Raw genomic sequence first — 25,739 nt, forward strand, 5'->3', positions numbered from 1 at the left:
ATTGATAATGAACTTTGTGGACTTTTAATTGAAGTTGAGTGGACACCAGGGACCAAATGTCAATGAATCACGGAATCTGATCTTTAGAAAAAACCCTGAAGATCATCTAGTCAAACTGTCTTTTTTAAACTTAATTTTCATATACAAAATTCTAGTCAAGGTGTCACCCATGATATTATTACCTCCTGGAATGGATAATGTCTGCAGAGGCCCTCTTGTCTTTTTACCCAAGTCTGTTTATGAAACCTTAGTGGGCACTCATAAATGCAGCTTTCACTCAACCAGCATGTAACCTTGGGAAGAAATCCATGCTCTTTAGAATGGTATCCAGGGTTCCTCATGATCTGAGTTGTGGCCTGTCAACAGCCACATCTCCTCATTCCCTATTCCTATTTGTGTTCTACCAGTAATTAATTTCATAAACGTTCCTGAATATACCAAACTATTTCATATATATATATGTATATATACATATATATATATTCCCCTCATTATCTGTCTGGAAAATTCCTACTCATTTTTCAAACCTATCTTTGATATCCTGTAGGTAATCTTACTTGAGATGCTTGAGAGAGTATCATTGTGTCCCAATTATTTTATTGTAAGATCAATCACACTATATTATACTCTCTTAAAATTGTGTTAGTAGGTAATTAATATTTAATATAAAATTTAGAGAATATAGACAATCAAAGAAAGTGAAAATAATACCTGTAATCCTAATACACAGAGATAGCTGCTGTTGATTATTTGGTGCATATCGTTTCATGCATGCTAAGTTTCTTCAGTCATGTCCGACTTTGTGACAACATGAACTGTAGCCAGCCAGGCTCCTCTGTCCATGGGATTTCCCAGGCAAGAATACTGGAGTGGGTTGCCATGCCCTCCTCCAGGGGATCTTCCCAACTCAGGGATCAAACCTGTGTTTCCTTTTATACACACACAAATATATTTGTCCTTGTGCCTATGTCACTTCCAGACTATGAGCTCCTTAGAATAGAGAACAGGTTTTATATAATCCCTGGGCTTCCCAGGTGGCTCAGACAGTAAAGAATCTGCCTGCAATGCAGGAGACCTGGGTTTGATCCCTGGGTCAGGAAGATCCCCTGGAGAAGGGAATGGCTACCCATTCCAGTATTCTTGCCTGCAGAATTCCATGGACAGAGTAGCCTGGCGGGCTATAGTTCATGGAGTCGCAAAGAGTCAGACACGACTGAGTGACTAACACTTTCACTCATGTAATCCCTATGTTACTTATAGACACAGCACATTGGTTGGCACATTAAGGTCCCCCTAAGTGTTTGCCAAGTTGAAGTGAAAGCGGAGTAAGGATCATGACTGCAGTGATCTGCATTGACACTTCTTATTTTTCACAGGATTAGGATCTGTCCTTTCTCTTCCCGTGTTTACCTCAGAGGACATGATTTCACATGGATATAAACTCAATCATGTGTTAGGTGTCGTCCTTGAGGACCTTGCTCTACACACCATCTGTTGTAAATGTATAGCACAAGTCTCACTGAAGCTGGGTGAAGTCGCATAGGCTTACAACTTATACAATATGATCATCAGGGATTGGGAAGGCGTGGTAGCAACTATTGGGAAATGATAAATTATATGATTCCAAATTCAACCATTATTAGGCTACATGCTTTGTTCCAAGTGTTACTCAGAAGGCTGCAGAGTCAGTATCCATTCTGTGGCCATGTTTCCTCTGGATGCCTGATTTGGGCCAGGTTGCCACGCTTCATCAGAGGTGTGACTGAGACTGTGGAATTGCAGGGGAGGTGGAATCTTTTGAGGGCTAATTTCCTGCAGGTGCTGGCTGTCATCACAGAGGGAAGAAAACATGGTGGGTGAAACATGTTTCTGGGGCCAGGGCTCTCCTGCAGGAGGGGTTGGTAGGCTTTTCTGTAAAGGATCAGGTATTAAACATTACAGGCTTGTAGACCAGGTGGGTCACTCACCTCTGCTCTTACAGCACTAAAGGACTATAAACAGAAGAGCACCGCTGCGTTTCAATAAAACCTGATTGACCTGACCCTAAAACTTCATAATTTTGTGTCAAAAGTTTTTTTCAACTTAAAATGTGGAAAACATTTTTAGCTTATGGGTCATGTAAAAACTAATGATGCCCTAGATAGGGCCTATGGGCTATAGTTTGCCATCTGCTGGCCCTATTTATTTGCTTGTCAGGCAGACTTCCCTGGTGGCTCAGACGGTAAAGCATCTGCCCACAATGCGGGAGACCCAGGTTTGATCCCTGGGTCAGGAAGATCTCCTGGAGAAGGAAATGGCAACCCACTCCAGTACTCTTGCCTGGAAAATCCCATGGATGGAGGATTCTGTTAGGCTAAAGTCCATGGAGTTGCAAAGAGTTGGACACAACTGAGCGACTTCACTTCACTTCAGGAAGATTCACAGGTGAGGAGAATCTAGAGGGAAGAGAAGGGCAGGGATGTGTGGGACATCAGACGACTGTTGGGAGAGAAATGCATGGGTGTCTGTGAAAGTTGATGTATGTGAGGTTACAGGAAAGGGAACAAGTGACCATGAAAGGGAGGTAAAGTTCGACTTGGTTAAAGGAACTAACTTTTAATGTTTGTGTTAGCTGAAAATGCAGTGGGCTCTTTGGGAAGTTGGCTGAAAATTCAATGAAGTCTTTGCATAGTAGTTGAATTTTTTGTCAGGGGGTATTAAAGGAACTTTTATGTATTATGTAAGCAGTTTTAATCCTTTCAGTGCTTTATTTTCTGATTTTCCTCCAAAATCAACAACCAGTGTTTGCTGAGCTTTATTTCTCAGTTTGTGTCATGAAAAAACAGGTACTTGGCCTCTTGTCTACTTTTTGAAAATTACTAATGTAAGAATTTTAGCAGATTGTCACAGAAGTCCTTTTGAAAACTGAGATTCATGATTTTATCAGAGTAAGTTCTCCACATTAATAGGGTGGGCTTGAAATCCCCCTCCCCAGTCTGCCATTGGTTTGGTTGCTGGTTTTCCCCTTGGAGGTGACAGGGTTCAGGAGAAGAGATATCTTAAGATATGTGACATGTTCTAGGTTTTTCAGTGCCTTATATGTTGGTAGAAGAAAGGAAATTATGTTCCCTTTTATGCCAAGCACAGTGCTCTGTGCCCTTGGGTACATCATTCTATTAATCCTCACAATAAGAGAAAATATGAAACTTATTTTTAGTTAGTTATTAAGTGGAGAAGGAAGACTCACATCTGTTTCTTTCTAAGAACAACTAGGGAATGGGGAACTCTTCCTGTCTTGGGTAAGGAAGGGTTTGGGGGACAGTTCATGAGGAATGTAATTTTGACTTAAAAAAACTAACCAGGAAACAAATAAGACTGATGAGGATAAATAGTGAGTTTTCTTCCCACCCCTGTTCACATATTCACTCTTGTCTGCAAGGTACACTGTTCTCGCCATCAGCTGGGTCTGAAATATGCTAGGGAAAGTCTCTCTGCTTGTCCTTTCCTCTCCTTTTCCCCATCTCTCCATGAAGTTTCTGAGAGCTTTTTGTAGTTTAGAATCTATGAATGAGGAAATTGTAAAAATAGGGACAGAACAAGCAGAGAGTGTTGCTGGTCACGATTGGGGTATTCAGTTCAGTTCAGTTGCTCAGTCGTGTCCGACTCTTTGCGACCCCATGAACCACAGCACACCAGGCCTCCCTGTCCATCACCAACTCCTGGAATTTACCCAAATCCGTGTCCATTGAGTCGGTGATGCCATCCAACCATCTCATCCTCTGTCGTCCCCTTCTCCTCATACCGTCAGTCCTTCCCAGCATCAGGGTCTTTTCCAATGAATCAGCCCTTCGCATCAGGTGGCCAAAGTATTGGAGTTTCAGCTTCAACATCAGTCCTTCCAATGAATACCCAGGACTGATTTCCTTTAGGATGGACTGGTTGGATCTCCTTGCAGTCCAAGGGACTCTCAAGAGTCTTCTCCAACACCACAGTTCAAAAGCATCAATTCTTTAGTGCCCAGTTTTCTTTATAGTCCAACTCTCACATCCATATATGACTACTGGAAAAATATAAATGGAGTCAAAAGAAGTCAGCTGTAATATAAATACCGGCCAAGAAGCCTTTCTCCTCATATCCTTTTCTTCATTTTTTCTATCTCAAAATAATAAAAATGGATCTGATGTAACTTTATAGTTTATCATGGTTTATCTGGGAGTTGGGCCAGGCACCATGATCTATCTTTCAGCTCCAGACTCAGGCCGTGGAATAACTGCTTAAGGACCGACCTTCCTATTCAGTTGCTTCTTTGTCTCAGTGTTCTCTCTTTTTTTTCCTTCAAGTTCTCACAAATGCCCTAGTTAGTTGGACTCCAGAGCTCATTTTTATTTGTATCCTCTTATTCTGTCAATGTCTTTCACTAGTGTGTTTCCATCTCCTTAACTTGTTGTATGATTCTGTTACTGACATGGCCATTTATAGCCTGTGTCCCTTAGTTCCTGGCTTCCCTTGTAGCTCAGCTGGTAAAGAATCCGCCCACAGTGCAGGAGACCCTGCTTCAATTCCTGGGTTGGGGAGTTCCCTAGGAGGAGGGCATGGCAACCCACTCCATTATTCTTGCTTGGAGAATCCCCATGGACAGAGGAGCCTGGAAGGCTATAGTCAATGGGGTTGTGAAGAGTCAGACACGACTGAGCAACTACATTAGGCTTTCTGCATGCAGACCAGGTCTGTCAAAATGAGCAGATGGGAGTGTTCCTTAGGGACCCTCCAGGTGTTACAGAGGTGGCACAAAAGACCTACTAGTATGGGAAAGAGCAGAGAGGATGTTGGAGCTTCAGATATGGGACAGGTAAGCTGAGACCTTGGTTGCTGGGAGTCAGATCCAGAAACTTTAACTTTTAGTGTGTGTGTGTGTGTGTGTGAGAGAGAGAGAGAGAGAGAAAATGAAAGGAGGGGGCAGGCAGAAGGGAAGAGGGACTGGAAAAAGAGGGAATGTAATGAATGTAATGAATGTAAAGCTGACTGGGTCTTAGTTTCCTCTCTGACCTTCTAACCAAACACTTGAAGGCTCTGTCTATAAATTCAAGGTATTGCAGTCACAGTGATCTGGTGATGCTGTAGGACTTAATACATCACCTTTAAGAGTCATGTGTAGTATCACATTTGGCACAAATATCAAAATGAGTGCTCATATTTAACTCTAGTTAACCCCACAAATCAAAAATTTTAAATAAAATCATTAAAATTTAAACTTATACTATTATCAGATGCTAACTGAGGAAGACAAGCATATACTATCCTTTTAAATAAGATTAACACTTAGTGGAAGGATTAAAGTGGAATTGCACTGTTAAAGAAAAGGATAGAGATAAATAGCTATGTCCTCAAAAAGAAGTTTTTCACAATAAATTCCATGATTTTTGTTCTTCTCATGTCTTCACTCTTTTTTTTTTTTTTTAGAGTTAGGTCTTTTCTTGGTCGTGATGATAATGTTTCCTTTGCACATGGCTCTACTTACAGACTGGAGTGTGGCTTTAATAAAAACTTTTTGTTTGCTTGCTTCCACTGTTACTTGTTGTCTCAGAGCTGCCATTTTGAGGAACATCTTCATCTGTATCTTGCACTGTCCCTAAGCTGACTTTGCCCAGATACATGTCTATGCCGTCCATTGAGGTGTCTGACCTTGATGAGACCCTGAATGTATAAACTGCTGATGACTGGCCATAAGTGGATTCATATTCATTCCTTAAACTGGATTTGGGCCATCCATGGGTTTATTCTGACTGCATCTCTGAATCTTATGATTGCCCTTCATTATCACTGGCCTGACCAATACTGGATCCCTGATGTTTTCTTGTTCTGAATCTAATCTGTGTAAATGACTGCCTATGATATGACCCAATTTGTCCATAAATAGATCCATGTCTTTATCTTGTGATGAAACCTAATCACCTTGGTAGACCTTGCTCACCTGTGGATAAATGTCTACTCTTGATGAAATACAGGCCTCTTTCCAGATTTCCTACAGCTAGAGTAATCTCTTTCTCTTGTGTTAGACCCAGATTCCTATGGCCTTTTCTCAGACACATCATGGGAAGGGGAATAGTGTCTTTCCCTGTTTTCTGACTGTCCTTCAGTATCTCTGACTATAACTGGATGCTCCTTGTCTATTGATAATGGACTCAGTAATTGATGATTTAATTGTTAAGACTGAGTAAATGATGATTGTGTATGAGTATATCTTGAGTGTCCACAGCTATGTCTTGTTTGCCCATGGCTAAATTGTTTACTCTTGGATCTGGGCTGTTCATGAGTAAGTCCAGACTGACTTCCAGTGCTTTTATGTTCTTGGTGAGACTCTGAGTGTCTAGATCTCTAGTCTTCTGACTTCCTGTTTCTCAACTGTTCATAATCATACTCAGACCATGCACAGACTGATGTTGACTTTCTGTATGTCTCCTGATTGTGTGTTGTGAGTACTGTAACTGGACCCTCAGTAGACATTGCCTTAACTTGATCCAGACCTTGTATGTGCAAATTGTCTATAAGAGTCCCTAGATTCATGTCAATGTATGACAAAACCCACTGAAAAAATAAATTAAAAAAAAAAAAAAGAGTTTCTAGAGATATCTCCTGATTGTCAAAATAAATTAAAAAAAAAAAAAAAAAGAGTCTCTAGAGATATCTCCTGATTGTCCATAGCCATGTCTTTCTATTATACTGCACCATGTTATCCTTGGGTGAACCCAGAATGTCCTTGAATTGCTGTCTGGCCATGTTGACATCCTGAATGTCTAGACCTGTCTTCTAAGTCTCCATGGCTGGAACCTTGTCTTCCTCTTGTGTTGGACCAAGATTGCACATGACTACACTCAGACTGACCACAAGTGGAAGCTGTCTAGTCAGTCTCCTGATTGTCCGCCACTATCACTAAATTGACTATAACTGGATGCCTATTTTCTGCTGACACTGATAGCAGGCTGTGTGGATGTAGACCTCGAATGTCCATTGCATTCTCTTGACTGTCTGTGGCTAGGTTGTTGTCTCTTTTTTTCTGCTGGATCTAGATTTTTCAGGGATTAATGCTGGTTCTCCACCTGAGTCTCCTGATTATCACTCACCTCCACCAGGTGAAGGTGACTATAATCAGATTCTTGTCTATTTGTATTAGTTCCAGACTGTGTTAGTGGTGATTGTCTAGGAGCGGACTCTAAACATTTAGCACTATCTTCCAGGTGTTCATGGGTGTTTCTGTGTCTTTCTGTTTTACTGGATTTAGCTTCTCCATGATTAGACCTAAACTGTCCATGAATTTATGTGTGGCTATGAGGAGATACTGATTGCCCAGAGCTGTCTCATATCTGTTTAAGCTGTTTTTTCTTTCTCGTGTTGGATCCTGACCATCCACTTGTATATTCAAACTGACCAGTAATGGATGTCTGTCTAGCCCTAGAGTCTATAGAGTTTATAGTGTTATCTCTTCAGTTTCTAAGACTGAATCCTGATTTTTCTCTTGTGTTTGAGTCTAACTATCTTTGTCTATGACTTCCCTGGTGGCTCAGATGGTAAAGCGTAAAGCCTACAATGTGGGAGACATGGGTTCAATCCCTGGGTTGGGAAGATCTCCAGGAGAAGGAAATGGCAACCCACTCCAGTATTCTTGCCTGGAAAATCCCATGGAGGAAGAGCCTGGTAGGCTGCAGTCCATGGGGTCGCAGAGTTGGACATGACTGAGCGACTTTTCACCATCACCATCTTTGTCTATACTGACTGCCAGTGGGTTTATTCTGACTTTTACTGTGTCTTCAGATTGTATTTCATCATCATTGATCTGAGTATAACTGCCTGTTGATGTCTGCATCAAGTGGATCTAGGATATGTTAATGGTGCCTGTCTGTGAGTTGACCATTAAGTTCTGGTGCTGCCTGTTGATTGTCCACAAGTGGATCCATTTCTTTCCCATATGTTGAACAAAGTTTGAGTGGTTGAGTGGATACCCATCTTTGATGAGTTCCTGGCCTATCTTTTAACTGTCCATGGCTAGAGCCATCTTTTTCTTGTGCTAGATCCAGACTGTACATGCTTATATTCAGGTGGGCTTTGGGAATAGTCTATCCTGTCTCTTTATTGTCCTTTATTATCACTGGACTGAGTAAAGTTAGATCTCTGCTGTTTGTACTGAATCTAGATTGCAGAGGTTGAGGACTGACTGTGAGAAGTATCTAGAGCTCTCTCTTAAACTGACGGTGGCTGAATCCATGTCTTCTTATATTGGGTCCAGATTCACCATATGTAGATCCAGACTGTCCATGGACAAATGTTTGTCTTGAGGATCTTGCACTATCTTGTGATTGTGGCTAGAGTCTTGTTTCTTAATTTTTCAGATTTTGATTATTTATGGCTGTATCCAGATTATTCATGGCTTGATGCTGACTGTGTCTGAGTTTTCTGATTGTCTTTCACTATAACTAGGTTGGATATACCTGGGCACCATTGTCTACTTGTACTGACTCCAGAGTCTATAGGTAATGATTGGCTATGAGATGATCCTGAATGTCTGGAACTTTCCTGATTGTCCATGATTGGATACATGTCCCCTTATCGCTGACCCAGATTTTCTTGCATAGAACCAGCTAATCCAGAATTAGTTATTTCGGCCTGTTGAGATCTTGACTATCTAAAGTTGTTCCTTCTTTGGCCGTGGTTAGAGTTTTGTTTTCCTCATGTCACTGAGCTGAATCTAACTGTACCCACTGATACCAATGGCATGCCACAGGACTGGGTTGTGACTACCTAGTAAATGTGTAGAGATATATGGAAAAAAAGTAAAGGATAGAATTGTTCAACCTTAGATCAAGCAGAGCCAGCTAAGCAGACCAGAAGTAATGGCCACTGAGGGAGGAGGACTCCATGAGAATATGGTAGTGTGGGAGCCAAGAGGAATAAGGAGGAAGAGGTCAATTGTGCTACATGCTAAGATATCAAGCAGTAAAAATGAACACTGGCACATGGATGTTATTAAGCTGCCTTTTTGTATTTCAGGATGTGTGTAGGCATACAAACCTAACATGACCAATATAAATGGAACCATAAAAGGCACCATCATCTATCAACTTGGTCAGACTGTATTGTTGGAAATCTTTCTTCATTCCCCATTTCCTCATCTTCAGTATATAATCCATTAACAAGTCATATTGACTTTCTCTTCAAAATATCTTCCATTCATCTTTTTTCCATTTTCACTGCTACCAACCTAGTCAGTGCCACCAGCATCTCAGCTATATTATTGCAGTTAGTCTCCCTCTTTCTTCTTGCTTCTTCCCACAATCTACTCTGTACAGCAATCAGCTTAAAGTTAAAAAAAAAATTGTAAATCAGGGTGTTACTGCCCTACTTACAGCTCTCCAAGGGATTTCCATAATATTTAGAATAGTAGATTACTTACTACTACTCTTTGTGATTGGATCCCCATTTGCTTTTCTGATCTGATTTTGTACCTCTATGCCCTCCTTTTTTTTTTTTTTTTCATCAGGTTGAAGACATACTGAGTTTTTCAGCTCGGGATATTGTGTCTGTTCAGCCTGTACCTTCCCAAAGACCTTGTTTTCTAACATGATTACTGATGGTAATTACATGGTTACTGATTCATTGTTTTATGCATAGCTGACTTCTGTTTTTAACTCTGGTCTCTGCTCAATTGATGCCTCCTCAGTGATGAAATGCTGTCACATTTTCCTGCGGTTTCCCAGGGTTTATTGTAGATAAGGGGTTGGTTTCCTGGGCTGGTTTCTGCAGGTGTGGATCAGAGTTCTATTTCTATGCATGGTCTTGTCATTGTTTGTTTACATGTTCAGTTTCTTAGGGCCAGGGTAGAAACTGCCAGTCCTTGAAGACTAGGCCTGAAAATGACATAGATCACTTTCATTTTAACTCTGTTGGCTCAATCAGTCATGGGTCATGGCACAGATTGAAGTGGAGTGGACACAGACTCTACCTCTATGATGCCAAGAGTGACAAAGAATTTGTAACACTATGACAAACCTAGACAGTGTATTAAAAAGCGGAAATATTACTTTGCCGACAAAGGTCCGTATAGTCAAAGCTATGGTCTTTCCAGGAGTCATGAGAGTTGGACTGTAAAGAAGGCTGATCATCGAAGAATTGATGCTTTTGAACTGTGGTGTCAGAGAATACTCTTGAGAATCCCTTGGACTGCAAGGAAATTAAACCAGTCAATCCTAAAGGAAATCAATCCTGAATGTTCATTGGAAGGACTGATGTTGAAGCTGAAGCTTTAATACTTTGACCACCCGATACGAAGAACTGACGCATTGGAAAAGACCCTGATTTGGGGAAAGATGAAGGCAAGAGGAGAAGGGGACGACAGAGGAGAAGATGGTTGGATGGCATCACCAACTCAATGAACATGAGTTTGAGCAAACCCTGGGAGATAGTGAAGGACAGGGAAGCCTGGGGTGCTGCAGTCCCTGGGGTTGCAAAGAGTCAGACATGACTGAGTGACTGAACAACAACAGGGAGCAAGCAGTTTCTCTCTGCAAAGATACTAATAGTTCTTTTCTTACTCTAATTGCCTTTCTTTTGAGAGTTCTTCATTAAGAATTTAATGTGAAAATTTACTCTTCTCACACAGATGACAGCTTATGAACTCTTTTCCACGGAGGTAGCTACCCAAGGGTACACATAAGATGAATGCATGCTTCCCAAGGTTCAACCCCACACCTCTCTCACCCAGATGAACTTTGTGACCAAGGAGAATTTCTTGAATTTATTGTAGTCCTTTAGTTTAAGACCTGTAAGAGTGGTTAGTCCTAGAAGCTTGTTTTAGATTTCTTCCTCCTAATCCTGCTCTGATTCCCTCTTGGTATTTAATCCCACCAAGTATCTCAGAACAAAGGAACACATAAGAGATCTGGTAAGAAGAAGAGAATTTTTGGCTCTTTACATCATTGCTGAATTGTATACTTAAAAATTGATGAGATGATAAATTTCATGTTGTGTATTTTTTTAACCACATATAAATATCCATTATATGTGGAGTTTACTGTGACTTCCAAGATACTACATAGTCTTGTTTCTGCTTAATTCTAAAAAAATTATGCTGACTGTTTTTCCAGCTCCCAGCCCAGAATCCATGTATTCCTGGGCACTTAGGAATGGGAAAACCCTAAGGGATTTGGTTAGAAATTAATTTTTGACTTTCTCACAGAAGTAATGAGGCTAGTTCACTACTCTGAACTTCCTTTATTATGTCCAACTCTCCCCAAACCATTCATTCTTAAGTTTTCCAACAAAGTTTATATATCATCACCTCTCCACAGAAATAGCTATTTTCAAGTCTCAGATGTCAGGTTACCAAGTCAGTGGACATATTTCATTTCTCATTTTACTCGACCATTCTTGGAAGTTGAACTATTGAAACTTTGATAAAACTTGTCTCCTTTTCAGTAAGAAGGCAAAATTCTTCTTGGACTTGGAAGACAAAATTCGGTTTCAAATCTTATTTCCACCACTTAGTTGTTATGTGGTTGTGGGTTGAACTTTTAATAGTGGGTTTTCTCAATATTCTATTCTTGGTTTTCATTTTGTATCTTCTCATTCAATCATACCTGTAGCTCCATCCATAATTGTAAACATTTACTGAATGCTTGTTATGTTCTAGGCAACATTTCATGTATCAACCCAGTCTTCACAACAATGTTAAGGTGCGTATGTACTGTATCCATGTGTACTCTTTGGATGAGAAATCGAGATCCTGAGTAAGTTGCCTAAGGTACACAGCAAATTAATGATAAAACTGACTCTGCCTAGACAGCATCTGGCTTCAGAACTTTAAACCAGTTTAGTAAACTACCTATATATGGATGACTGAGGTCTGATCTTTTGTTTGAAATAGAGATATTTATGTCCATTTACTCATAAGAAAGCTCTACTAGAGTCTCTCCTGGGATTCTCAAGCTCATGATGTTCAAAACTGATCTTACTGTTTTTCCGTCTCTAATCTTATTCCTTACCTCACTGAATGGCCTCATTCTTCATTCAGTTGCCCAAGTAACAATCCTCTAAATAATCTTAGATTTCTTCCTCTTCTTTACCTCTAGATTTGATCAGTAATCAAATTCTGTTGACCTTATTGTTCAGATATTCCATGACCACTAAACTGGTTCAGATTCTCATTTTGTCTCTCCCTTGGATTGATGTGTTTTGGAGAGAGTTTTCCTGCAGGTAAGGGAAGATGGACTCTGCCCTGTAAGACTGTCCTGGTCAAAGAAAAACTTAACAGACATTTAGCTATTTGGTAAGAAGAATTTTGATTCACGTGTGAAGGAGTTCGTTGACTGAGTTAAGGAACAACGTCAAAGATAAATTCCACAAGAGAAGGAGAGCATAGAGAAATACCGAAGTCTAGAATGTTCCCTGTGAATCTTGTTTGCACCTTTTGAGGTAGATGATTTTCTGTCAGCTATCAAAGAGGAATGTCTGGTAATTCTGTCCTCAAGGGGATAGAAATATGAAAAAAAAAAAAAGCAATTTCCATTGTTTATGGCATCTTAAGAAAAGGATGAGAGTTTAGCTCTAGGGTATATGTATCTGGCTATCTCTGTTGTAATACCCATCACTGTCCTTTTTTTTTTTTTTTTTTTTTTTTATTAGTTGGAGGCTAATTACTTCACAACATTTCAGTGGGTTTTGTCATATTGATATGAATCAGCCATAGATTTACACGTATTCCGCATCCGATCCCCCTCCCACCTCCCTCTCCACCCGATTCCTCTGGGTCTTCCCAGTGCACCAGGCCCGAGCACTTGTCTCATGCATCCCACCTGGGCTGGTGATCTGTTTCACCATAGATAGTATACATGCTGTTCTTTTGAAACATCCCACCCTCACCTTCTCCCACAGAGTTCAAAAGTCTGTTCTGTATTTCTGTGTCTCTTTTTCTGTTTTGCATATAGGGTTATCGTTACCATCTTTCTAAATTCCATATATATGTGTTAGTATGCTGTAATGTTCTTTATCTTTCTGGCTTACTTCACTCTGTATAATGGGCTCCAGTTTCATCCATCTCATTAGGACTGATTCAAATGAATTCTTTTTGACGGCTGAGTAATATTCCATGGTGTATATGTACCACAGCTTCCTTATCCATTCATCTGATGGGCATCTAGGTTGCTTCCATGCCCTGGCTATTATAAACAGCATCACTGTCCTTCTATCAACCTGCCCCTTAGTGAGGCTAGGTCAGCACTGTTTCCTTTGTTATAATTTAAATTATTCAGAATGTTAGTTAGTCCTGACTCCTCTAGAGAAGGGCCTCAAGTGGGAGTTCAATTAGTTCCTTTTGAGACTAAAGTGGCAAATGTGTCACAAAAATGGAAAGAAGCATTTTTTTCCATATCTGTGTCTGTGGCAAATCCATGAAACCTGCATATTTTGTGCTGCCAACTTTGTAGCTTTGTAGGAGTATTTGGGGACAGCACCTCAAGCAAGGAAGAAGGATGCTTACTGCGGCTAGTACCCCTTATGTGTTGCTTGTGGAGCACAAGTATAGACATAATATTGTTTGGATCTAATTAGAAGAATTGAGCTTGTTTTATTCATCCTGATGATGAATACATGGAACAATGACTATGTTGGAAAAAATACAGGATTTGATTAAATTACTTCTTCCTTGTATTCCTTATTTATTTATTTTTGGTATGATATATATCTGCCATTTGCAAATACAGTTTTCAGTGAAAGAGGAAAAGCTGTTATTCTTACCTTGGGGAAATAAGTCTTTTAGGGTATATAAGAAATAAGCATGGAAGAGACATACTATGATATATGGTCAATTGTTTATTTTCAGTTTTCATGTAGATCATTTTACTGGATTCTATATGCCCAAGGTGATTAATGAATGCAGAATAATACAGAGTTCTAATAGGAGGATAATAGAAGCAGATGTGCAAACCCATTATAATATAAAGCAGCTTTGATAAATGGAAGGTGACTTTATATTATTTCCATTGATATTATTGAATATATTGAAGAACCAGTCTGGAGAGATTCTGAAATTTAACCTCTCAAGAGAAAAATGCTTACTTGAATGCCAAATTCTAAATATTCACTTTTCAAATTAGAGCAGCTATGATATAGATTTCATCCAAAACCAGTTTCTGACTATCATATTCACCATTCCAAAAAAGAAAAAGAAAAACCAGACTTAGAAAAAGTCACTCAGTCCAAAATAAAGAGAAAAAAAATACATGTTTCCAGAAAGATTAATGAAAAATTTCTTGATTCAAAGCAGTGATATTCTGCTACTCTTTGAAATAATAGCTTTTTTTTCTTCTTCAAATAAGCTTCTCTCTAATAAGGGCCTCCTGATTGCTCATAGTGGCCCACCTCTTCCGGGGAAGTGCTGGAACCTGAGTCTCCATGGACAGATTCGCTCTGCCTATAACTGTTTGTCCACTTTTGATATGACTGTGAGTTCCTGGGGGAGTCTCCTGACTGGCCATGGGAAGCCCCATGTTGGTTCCTTGAAGTGGATCCAGACCTTCCTTGGGTGGTCACAGAATGCCTCCCTTCGTCTCCTGAATATGCTTCGCTGTCACTGGCCTGACTAACACTGGATTCCCTGTGTCTTCTGCTTCCAGATCCAGTGGAGGTTTGTCCATGGCCAGACTCAGAGCGTCTGGAGCTGTCTCTCGATTGTTCATGGCGACTCCCCTGTCTGTGGGAAGTTCTGGATCCTGAGTCTCTGTGGACAGATTCTCTCTGCCTATGTGAGTCTGTCTGCCCATGACGCGACTCTCGTCGCCGAGAGGTGTCTCTCGACTGGCTATGGGAAGACCCATGTTGGTTCCTTGAAGTGGATCCGGACCTTCCTTGGGTGGTCACAGAATGCCTCCCTTCATTTTCTGAATATCCTTCGCTGTCACTGGCCTGACTAACACTGGATTCCCTGTGTCTACTGCTTCCAGTTCTGGAGGAGGTTTGTCCATGGCCCGTCCCGGAGTGTCTGGCAGTGTCTCTTGATTGTTCATGGCGACTCCCCTGTCTGTGGGAAGTTCTGGATCCTGAGTCTCTGTGGACAGATTCTCTCTGCCTATGTGTGTCTGTCTGCCCATGACGCGACTCTGGTCGCCGAGAGGTGTCTCTTGACTGGCTATGGGAAGACCCATGTTGGTTCCTTGAAGTGGATCCAGACCTTCCTTGGGTGGTCACAGAATGCCTCCCTTCATTTCCTGAATATCCTTCACTGTCACTGGCCTGACTAACACTGGATTCCCTGTGTCTTCTGCTTCCAGATCCAGTGGAGGTTTGTCCATGGCCAGACCCAGAGCGTCTGGAGCTGTCTCTCGATTGTTCATGGTGACTCCCCTGTCTGTGAGAAGTTCTGGATCCTGAGTCTCTGTGGACAGATTCTCTCTGCCTATGTGTGTCTGTCTGCCCATGACGTGACTCTGAGCTCCTAGAGGTGTCCCCTGACTGGCCATGGGAAGCCCCATGTTGCTTCCTCGAAGTGGATCTGGAGCCTCCTTGGGTGGTCACAGAATTCCTCCCTACATCTCTTGAATATCCTTCATTGTCACTGGCCTGATGAACACTGGATTCCCTGTGTCTACTGCTTCCAGTTCCGGTGGAGGTTTGTCTGTGGCCAGTCCCGGAGTGTCTGGCAGTGTCACTTGATTGTTCATGGCGACTCCCCTGTCTGTGAGAAGTTCTGGATCCTGAGTCTCTGTGGACAGATTCTCTCTGCCTATGTGTGTCTGTCTGCCCATGACGCGACTCTGAGTGACTAGCGGTGTCTCTTGACTGGCCATGGGAAGACCCATGTTGGTTCCTTGAAGTGGATCTGGACCTTCCTTGGGTGGTCACAGAATACCTGCCTACGTCTCCTGAATATCCTTCACTGTCAGTGGCTTGACTAACACTGGATTCCCTGTGTCTTCTGCCTCCGGATCCAGTGGAGGTTTGTCCATGGCCAGACCCAGAGCGTCTGGAGCTGTCTCTCGATTGTTCATGGTGACTCCCCTGTCCGTGGAAAGTTCTGGATCCTGATTCTCTGTGGACAGATTCTCTCTGCCTATGTGTGTCTGTCTGCCCATGACGCGAATCTGGTCGCCGAGAGGTGTCTCTTGACTGGCTATGGGAAGACCCATGTTGGTTCCTTGAAGTGGATCCGGACCTTCCCTGGGTGGTCACAGAATGCCTCCCTTCATTTCCTGAATACCCTTCGCTGTCACTGGCCTGACTAACACTGGATTCCCTGTGTCTACTGCTTCCAGTTCCGGTGGAGGTTTGTCCGTGGCCAGTCCCGGAGTGTCTGGCTGTGTCTCTTGATTGTTCATGGCGACTCCCCTGTCTGTGGGAAGTTCTGGATCCTGAGTCTCCGTGGACAGATTCCCTCTGCCTATGTGTGTCTGTCTGCCCATGACGCAACTCTGGGTGACTAGCGGTGTCTCTTGACTGGCCATGGGAAGCCCCATGTTGGTTCCTTGAAGTGGATCCAGACCTTCCTTGGGTGGTCACAGAATGCCTCCCTTCGTCTCCTGAATACCCTTCGCTGTCACTGGCCTGACTAACACTGGATTCCCTGTGTCTACTGCTTCCAGTTCCGGTGGAGGTTTGTCCGTGGCCAGTCCCGGAGTGTCTGGCTGTGTCTCTTGATTGTTCATGGCGACTCCCCTGTCTGTGGGAAGTTCTGGATCCTGAGTCTCTGTGGACAGATTCCCTCTGCCTATGTGTGTCTGTCTGCCCATGACGCGACTCTGGTCGCCGAGAGGTGTCTCTTGACTGGCTATGGGAAGCCCCATGTTGGTTCCTTGAAGTGGATCCGGACCTTCCTTGGGTGGTCACAGAATGCCTCCCTTCATTTCCTGAATATCCTTCACTGTCACTGGCCTGACTAACACTGGATTCCCTGTGTCTTCTGCTTCCAGATCCAGTGGAGGTTTGTCCATGGCCAGACCCAGAGCGTCTGGAGCTGTCTCTCGATTGTTCATGGTGACTCCCCTGTCTGTGAGAAGTTCTGGATCCTGAGTCTCTGTGGACAGATTCTCTCTGCCTATGTGAGTCTGTCTGCCCATGACGCGAATCTGAGTGACTAGCGGTGTCTCTTGACTGGCCATGGGAAGCCCCATGTTGGTTCCTTGAAGTGGATCCAGACCTTCCTTGGGTGGTCACAGAATGCCTCCCTTCATCTCCTGAATACCCTTCGCTGTCACTGGCCTGACTAACACTGGATTCCCTGTGTCTACTGCTTCCAGTTCCGGTGGAGGTTTGTCCGTGGCCAGTCCCGGAGTGCCTGGCAGTGTCTCTTGATTGTTCATGGCGACTCCCCTGTCTGTGAGAAGTTCTGGATCCTGAGTCTCTGTGGACAGATTCCCTCTGCCTATGTGTGTCTGTCTGCCCATGACGCGACTCTGGGTGACTAGCGGTGTCTCTTGACTGGCCATGGGAAGCCCCATGTTGGTTCCTTGAAGTGGATCCAGACCTTCCTTGGGTGGTCACAGAATGCCTCCCTTCATTTCCTGAATATCCTTCGCTGTCACTGGCCTGACTAACACTGGATTCCCTGTTGTCTACTTGCTTCCAGTTTTGGAGGGAAGGGTTTGTCATTTGGCCCGTTCCCGGAAGTGTTCTGGCCAGTGTCTCTTGATTGTTCATGGCGACTCCCTGTTCTGTGGGAGGAAGTTGGATCCTTGAGTCTCTGTGGAACAGATTCTCTCTTGCTATGTGTGTCTGTGCCCATGACGCGACTCTGGTCGCCGAGAGGTTGTCTCTTGAACTGGCTATGAAGACCCCAATTGTTGGGTTCCTTTTGAAGTCGGATCCAGACCTTCCTTGGCTGTTGGTTCAACAGAATGCCTCCCTTTCCATTTTTCCTGAATATTCCTTCACTGTCACTGGCCTGGACTTAACACTGGATTCCCTGTTGTCTTCTGCCTCCGGATCAGTGGAACGGTTTTTGTCCATGGGCCAGACCCAGAGCGTTCTGGAGCTGTCTCTCGATTGTTCATTTGGTGACTCCCCTGTCCGTGGAAAGTTTCTGGACCTGAGTCTCTGTGGACAGATTCCCTCTGCCTATGTGTGTCTGTCTGCCCATGACGCGACTCTGGGTGACGAGCGGTGTCTCTTGACTGGCCATGGGAAGCCCCATGTTGGTTCCTTGAAGTGGATCCAGACCTTCCTTGGGTGGTCACAGAATGCCTCCCTTCGTCTCCTGAATACCCTTCGCTGTCACTGGCCTGACTAACACTGGATTCCCTGTGTCTACTGCTTCCAGTTCTGGAGGAGGTTTGTCCATGGCCCGTCCCGGGCGAGTGTCTGGGCAGTTCTTCTTGATTGTTCATGGCGACTCCCCTGTCTGTGGGAAGTTCTGGATCCTGAGTCTCTGTGGACAGATTCCCTCTGCCTATGTGTGTCTGTCTGCCCATGACGCGACTCTGGTCGCCGAGAGGTGTCTCTTGACTGGCTATGGGAAGACCCATGTTGGTTCCTTGAAGTGGATCCGGACCTTCCTTGGGTGGTCACAGAATGCCTCCCTTCATTTCCTGAATATCCTTCACTGTCACTGGCCTGACTAACACTGGATTCCCTGTGTCTTCTGCTTCCAGATCCAGTGGAGGTTTGTCCATGGCCAGACCCAGAGCGTCTGGAGCTGTCTCTCGATTGTTCATGGTGACTCCCCTGTCTGTGAGAAGTTCTGGATCCTGAGTCTCTGTGGACAGATTCTCTCTGCCTATGTGTGTCTGTCTGCCCATGACGCGACTCTGGTCGCCGAGAGGTGTCTCTTGACTGGCTATGGGAAGACCCATGTTGGTTCCTTGAAGTGGATCCAGACCTTCCTTGGGTGGTCACAGAATGCCTCCCTTCATTTCCTGAATATCCTTCACTGTCACTGGCCTGACTAACACTGGATTCCCTGTGTCTTCTGCCTTCCGGATCCAGTGGAGGTTTGTCCATGGCCAGACCCAGAGCGTCTGGAGCTGTCTCTCGATTGTTCATGGTGACTCCCCTGTCTGTGGAAAGTTCTGGATCCTGATTCTCTGTGGACAGATTCTCTCTGCCTATGTGTGTCTGTCTGCCCATGACGCGAGATCTGGTCGCCCAGAGAAGGTGTCTCTTAGACTGGCTATGGGAAGACCCAATGTTGGTTCCTTGAGTGGATCCGGAACCTTCCGGTGGTCACAGAATGCATCCCTTCATTCGCTGAATACCCTTCGCTGTCAACTGGCCTGACTAACACTGAATTCCCTGTGTCTACTGCTTCCAGTTCCGGTGGAGGTTTGTCCGTGGCCAGTCCGGAGTGTCTGGCAGTGCCTCTTGATTGTTCATGGGCGACTCCCCTGTCTGTGAGAGTCTGATCCTGGTCCTCTGTGGACAGATTCCCCTCTGCCTATTGTGGTCTGTCCTGCCCATGACGCGACTCTGGGTGAACTAGCGTGTCCCTCTTGACTGGCCAATGGGAAGCCCCATGTTGTTCCTGAAAAAGTGGATCAGACCTTCCTTGGGTGTCACAGAATGCCCTCCCTTCAATTTCCTGAATATCCTTCGCTGTCACTGGCCTGACTAACACTGGATTCCCTGTGTCTACTGCTTCCAGTTCTGGAGGAGGTTTGTCCATGGCCCGTCCCGGAGTGTCTGGCAGTGTCTCTTGATTGTTCATGGCGACTCCCCTGTCTGTGGGAAGTTCTGGATCCTGAGTCTCTGTGGACAGATTCCCTCTGCCTATGTGTGTCTGTCTGCCCATGACGCGACTCTGGTCGCCGAGAGGTGTCTCTTGACTGGCTATGGGAAGACCCATGTTGGTTCCTTGAAGTGGATCCGGACCTTCCTTGGGTGGTCACAGAATGCCTCCCTTCATTTCCTGAATATCCTTCACTGTCACTGGCCTGACTAACACTGGATTCCCTGTGTCTTCTGCTTCCAGATCCAGTGGAGGTTTGTCCATGGCCAGACCCAGAGCGTCTGGAGCTGTCTCTCGATTGTTCATGGTGACTCCCCTGTCTGTGAGAAGTTCTGGATCCTGAGTCTCTGTGGACAGATTCTCTCTGCCTATGTGAGTCTGTCTGCCCATGACGTGAATCTGAGTGACTAGCGGTGTCTCTTGACTGGCCATGGGAAGCCCCATGTTGGTTCCTTGAAGTGGATCCAGACCTTCCTTGGGTGGTCACAGAATGCCTCCCTTCGTCTCCTGAATACCCTTCGCTGTCACTGGCCTGACTAACACTGGATTCCCTGTGTCTACTGCTTCCAGTTCCGGTGGAGGTTTGTCTGTGGCCAGTCCCGGAGTGTCTGGCAGTGTCACTTGATTGTTCATGGCGACTCCCCTGTCTGTGAGAAGTTCTGGATCCTGAGTCTCTGTGGACAGATTCTCTCTGCCTATGTGTGTCTGTCTGCCCATGACGCGACTCTGAGTGACTAGCGGTGTCTCTTGACTGGCCATGGGAAGACCCATGTTGGTTCCTTGAAGTGGATCTGGACCTTCCTTGGGTGGTCACAGAATACCTGCCTACGTCTCCTGAATATCCTTCACTGTCAGTGGCTTGACTAACACTGGATTCCCTGTGTCTTCTGCCTCCGGATCCAGTGGAGGTTTGTCCATGGCCAGACCCAGAGCGTCTGGAGCTGTCTCTCGATTGTTCATGGTGACTCCCCTGTCCGTGGAAAGTTCTGGATCCTGATTCTCTGTGGACAGATTCTCTCTGCCTATGTGTGTCTGTCTGCCCATGACGCGAATCTGGTCGCCGAGAGGTGTCTCTTGACTGGCTATGGGAAGACCCATGTTGGTTCCTTGAAGTGGATCCGGACCTTCCTTGGGTGGTCACAGAATGCCTCCCTTCATTTCCTGAATACCCTTCGCTGTCACTGGCCTGACTAACACTGGATTCCCTGTGTCTACTGCTTCCAGTTCCGGTGGAGGTTTGTCCGTGGCCAGTCCCGGAGTGTCTGGCAGTGTCTCTTGATTGTTCATGGCGACTCCCCTGTCTGTGAGAAGTTCTGGATCCTGAGTCTCTGTGGACAGATTCCCTCTGCCTATGTGTGTCTGTCTGCCCATGACGCGACTCTGGGTGACTAGCGGTGTCTCTTGACTGGCCATGGGAAGCCCCATGTTGGTTCCTTGAAGTGGATCCAGACCTTCCTTGGGTGGTCACAGAATGCCTCCCTTCATTTCCTGAATATCCTTCGCTGTCACTGGCCTGACTAACACTGGATTCCCTGTGTCTACTGCTTCCAGTTCTGGAGGAGGTTTGTCCATGGCCCGTCCCGGAGTGTCTGGCAGTGTCTCTTGATTGTTCATGGCGACTCCCCTGTCTGTGGGAAGTTCTGGATCCTGAGTCTCTGTGGACAGATTCCCTCTGCCTATGTGTGTCTGTCTGCCCATGACGCGACTCTGGTCGCCGAGAGGTGTCTCTTGACTGGCTATGGGAAGCCCCATGTTGGTTCCTTGAAGTGGATCCGTTCTGGAGGAGGTTTGTCCATGGCCCGTCCCGGAGTGTCTGGCAGTGTCTCTTGATTGTTCATGGCGACTCCCCTGTCTGTGGGAAGTTCTGGATCCTGAGTCTCTGTGGACAGATTCCCTCTGCCTATGTGTGTCTGTCTGCCCATGACGCGACTAGAGGTATCTCTTGACTGGCTATGGGAAGCCCCATGTTGGTTCCTTGAAGTGGATCCGGACCTTCCTTGGGTGGTCACAGAATGACCTGAATATCCTTCACTGTCACTGGCCTGACTAACACTGGATTCCCTGTGTCTTCTGCTTCCAGATCCAGTGGAGGTTTGTCCATGGCCAGACCCAGAGCGTCTGGAGCTGTCTCTCGATTGTTCATGGTGACTCCCCTGTCTGTGAGAAGTTCTGGATCCTGAGTCTCTGTGGACAGATTCTCTCTGCCTATGTGAGTCTGTCTGCCCATGACGCGAATCTGAGTGACTAGCGGTGTCTCTTGACTGGCCATGGGAAGCCCCATGTTGGTTCCTTGAAGTGGATCCAGACCTTCCTTGGGTGGTCACAGAATGCCTCCCTTCGTCTCCTGAATACCCTTCGCTGTCACTGGCCTGACTAACACTGGATTCCCTGTGTCTACTGCTTCCAGTTCCGGTGGAGGTTTGTCCGTGGCCAGTCCCGGAGCGTCTGGCAGTGTCTCTTGATTGTCCATGGCGACTCCCCTGTCTGTGAGAAGTTCTGGATCCTGAGTCTCTGTGGACAGATTCCCTCTGCCTATGTGTGTCTGTCTGCCCATGACGCGACTCTGAGTGACTAGCGGTGTCTCCTAACTGGCCCCGGGAAGCCCCATGTTGGTTCCTTGAGGTGGATCCAGACCTTCCTTGGGTGGTCACAGAATGCCTCCCTTCGTCTCCTGAATATCCTTCACTGTCACTGGCCTGACTAACACCTGATTCCCTATGTCTGCTGCTTCCAGATCTAGTGGAGGTTTGTCCATGGCCAGTCCCAGAGCGTCTGGAGCCATCTCTTGATTGTTCATGGCGACTCCCCTGGTCTTGTGAAGTTCTGGTTCCTGAGTCTCTGTTGACAGATTCTCTCTGCCTATGTGTGTCTGTCTGCCCATGACGTGACTCTGAGCTCCTAGAGGTGTCCCCTGACTGGCCATGGGAAGCCCCATGTTGCTTCCTCGAAGTGGATCTGGAGCCTCCTTGGGTGGTCACAGAATTCCTCCCTACATCTTTTGAATATCCTTCATTGTCACTGGCCTGATGAACACTGGATTCCCTCTGTCTCCTGTGTCCAGATCCAGTGGACGTTTGTTCGTGGCCATTCCCAGAGCGTCTGGCACTATCTCCTGATTGCTCATGGTAGAATGCATGACTTTGTGTAGTGCTTGATTTCGTTTCAGTGTTTGGAAAGGTGTTTCTGTGCAGAGTAGCCATTTTTATGTATTTTTGAACCTCTGTAAAAGAAAATAAAATGTAATCTCATTACAGTTCCTTTCTGTTTCTGCATTATTAGTCGTATTATAATTAATTTCCACATTTTAAGATCTACGCGTTGTTGGGCAGCTTTAACATTGAGAAAACAAAAAGAGAAAAAAAAAACAACTGGAGCCCATTATACAGAGTGAAGTAAGCCAGAAAGATAAAGAACATTACAGCATACTAACACATATATATGGAATTTAGAAAGATGGTAATGATAACCCTATATGCAAAACAGAAAAAGAGACACAGAAATACAGAACAGACTTTTGAACTCTGTGGGAGAAGGTGAGGGTGGGATGTTTCAAAAGAACAGCATGTATACTATCTATAGTGAAACAGATCACCAGCCCAGGTGGGATGCATGAGACAAGTGCTCGGGCCTGGTGCACTGGGAAGACCCAGAGGAATCGGGTGGAGAGGGAGGTGGGAGGGGGGATCGGGATGGGGAATACATGTAACTCCATGGCTGATTCATGTCAATGTATGACAAAACCCACTGAAATGTTGTGAAGTAATTAGCCTCCAACTAATAAAAATAAATGAAAAAGAAATAAATAAAGTGGACTAAAAATTAAAAAAAAATTCTATCATTTGCATCTTAATACTAGTATGGTTTTATTGAATTACTAAGTTTGCCAATTTCTTGTCCATGAATTCTTAACGGTAGGATCAATACATTATCAGAGACCTCAGTGTGATGTAGATAAGCATGTCCTGCTCATCTGGCAATTTCTTATAGGAAGTTTATTGAAGGACCCTAACAGCAGCTAACTGAAATTTTGTTCATACGAATTTGCTGAAATCAATTTTCTTAAAGCTGCTTTCTTAAATTATTAGTGTGTTGAGATGCAATTTGCTGTTAGTCAGTTTGCCAAATGGCCAAGCACTTAGTGAGTGTCAGCCTAGTTTTTCTTTTTTCCTGAATAATTCATAAGGTTTTCATTTTTTATTGTATAGTATTTTTAATGTATTAAAATGTATACATTTTTAATGTATACATATTGTATATGTAGAAATATTTATACAATATTTATATTGTATACTGACTTTCAGTATTAGAGAAAACTTTTTTTTTTTGCCTCTTAAGTAATAGCATATAAGCAATGTTATTTTATCTCTTTGAGGAAGCAAGGAAGCTCCCAAGCATTATCAGTAAATCTAAATAAGCATTTATCCTATAATAATACTACATAAAATTTATTATAAAATGATAATTATATTATTTTATGAAAACATTATTTGAAAACAGACAAACTAAAATAGTATAGGAAACAGCAATGTGTAAGTCATAGGCATATTAGTCACAGCAAAAGCGTTTATGAACCTTGCCTTGTTTGGTAAGAAGAATAGGTGTTGATCAGTCTTTGACATGGTTACACATGTAATTTTGGTAAGTTTATTGGAAACCCTAACAGAGTAGAATTTATAATTTTTTAAGCATTAGAGGAAAAAGTGGAATAAAAAACACAATTTTCAGGCCAGGAAAGATCTGGCACAGTAAAAGCAGGGTAAGGAAAGTAAAAAATGAGTAGAATTACATAATTTTATCATTAATTACAGTACATATAGTAGGAATAAGATTGCAGATCAAAAGGTAGATTCTAAACATTGAATTGAAATAAAGTTATATGCTTCTTACAAAATAACACACCTAAGATTTAATATTTTTTCATTCTTTGTTATTTATGGTAGTATTCAACCTTGAACTTGATTGTAATTACAGTGTCTCCAAAATCTTAGTCTTGAGAATTGTACACTGACTTCCTCTAATACTCTGACTTCAGTAACTCTTTGATCTCACTGTCTGTTTACGTTCTGTGCACGCACTTTACTTTTTTCCTTGGTTAGCGATTATGTTTAATCTCTCTCAGTGTTCCTTTGCCACTCCCTCTATTTCTTAACCTACTTTTTGTTATACACACTGGGGAAGCTCCAATAGCTTCTTATTTTCCTTTATTTGAGGACATATCCTTGATGTGGGGGCCTTCTCTGGTGGCTCAGACAGTAAAGAATCTGCCTGCAATGCGGGAGACCCAGGTTCAGTCTCCGAATCAGGAAGATCCCATGGAGAAGGGAATGGCTACCCACTCCAATATTCTTGCCTGGAGAATTCCATTTTATTTACTGAGAACTTTGGATCTGTGACAAAATAATTTCCTCATTGTTGGCAATGTCTGATCATCCAGCCTATTACATTTATGTCCATATAGCTTAACCTTCACTGCTGTTACACAGATAGATTAGCTGTTTGTACTTCTATCCTTTATTTTGGCACTGGATCTGACTCTCTCTTGACTGTTCAAACTGCTTTTTCAGTTGTCCACTTCCATGAATCATCAGTTTATCTTTCTCTACTGGATAAGTTCCTTCAGCATATACTCATGCATATATGTCTCTTATTGAACACCCTCTCCTGCTGTCCCACATAGTCCTTGAGGCACGACCTGATTTATATTTTCTCTTTTATAGCAAAATCAGTCAAAATATAGGCCCATATTTTCTTTCTCCACTTCTTATTTTTTTAACTCAACTTTTCTTTCTCTCTCAAAAATTCACCAAAACTTCTCATGAAGCTAAAAATTCCCTTCACCTTACCAAATCCACCTATCCATTTTCATTTCACAAATTGCTTGACATATCAGTATCATTTGATGCCGCTTGCTACACCCTCCTTTAAAAAGACCTGACATTTTCTTGTTTCTCCTTTAGCCTCACTACTCACTTTCTCTTAGTCTCCTCTTTTGGCCCCTGATGTTGATATTTCTTGAGATTCACTCCTAAGCTTCTTTTGTCTTTATAGTCCGTCAGAGGAT

The 25,739-nt window shown here is 43.8% G+C and overlaps 1 protein-coding gene across 1 annotated transcript; it reads right to left on the reverse strand.

The window, feature by feature from the left end:
* Window positions 1-19,523: 19,523 nt before the first annotated feature.
* Window positions 19,524-21,905, reverse strand: LOC122426822 (filaggrin-like). The gene is made up of 2 exons (XM_043446014.1): window positions 21,696-21,905; window positions 19,524-21,455 (listed from the first exon to the last, which is right to left on the reverse strand). The coding sequence occupies exons 1-2, from the start codon at window positions 21,903-21,905 to the stop codon at window positions 19,524-19,526; spliced, it is 2,142 nt and encodes a 713-aa protein (XP_043301949.1).
* Window positions 21,906-25,739: the final 3,834 nt, after the last annotated feature.

The sequence above is a fragment of the Cervus canadensis genome, chromosome 2 (assembly GCF_019320065.1).
Source record: "Cervus canadensis isolate Bull #8, Minnesota chromosome 2, ASM1932006v1, whole genome shotgun sequence".
Classification (NCBI taxonomy): Eukaryota; Metazoa; Chordata; class Mammalia; order Artiodactyla; family Cervidae; genus Cervus; species Cervus canadensis.

Coding starts and splice junctions, on each gene's coding strand:
- LOC122426822 (XM_043446014.1), bottom strand. CDS start 21,905: ATGGGCAGACAGACTCACATAGGCAGAGAGAATCTGTCCACAGAGACT. Junction 21,456..21,695: donor TGACAGTGAAGGATATTCAG/GTCATTCTGTGA, acceptor AACCTCCTCCAG/AACGGATCCACTTCAAGGAA.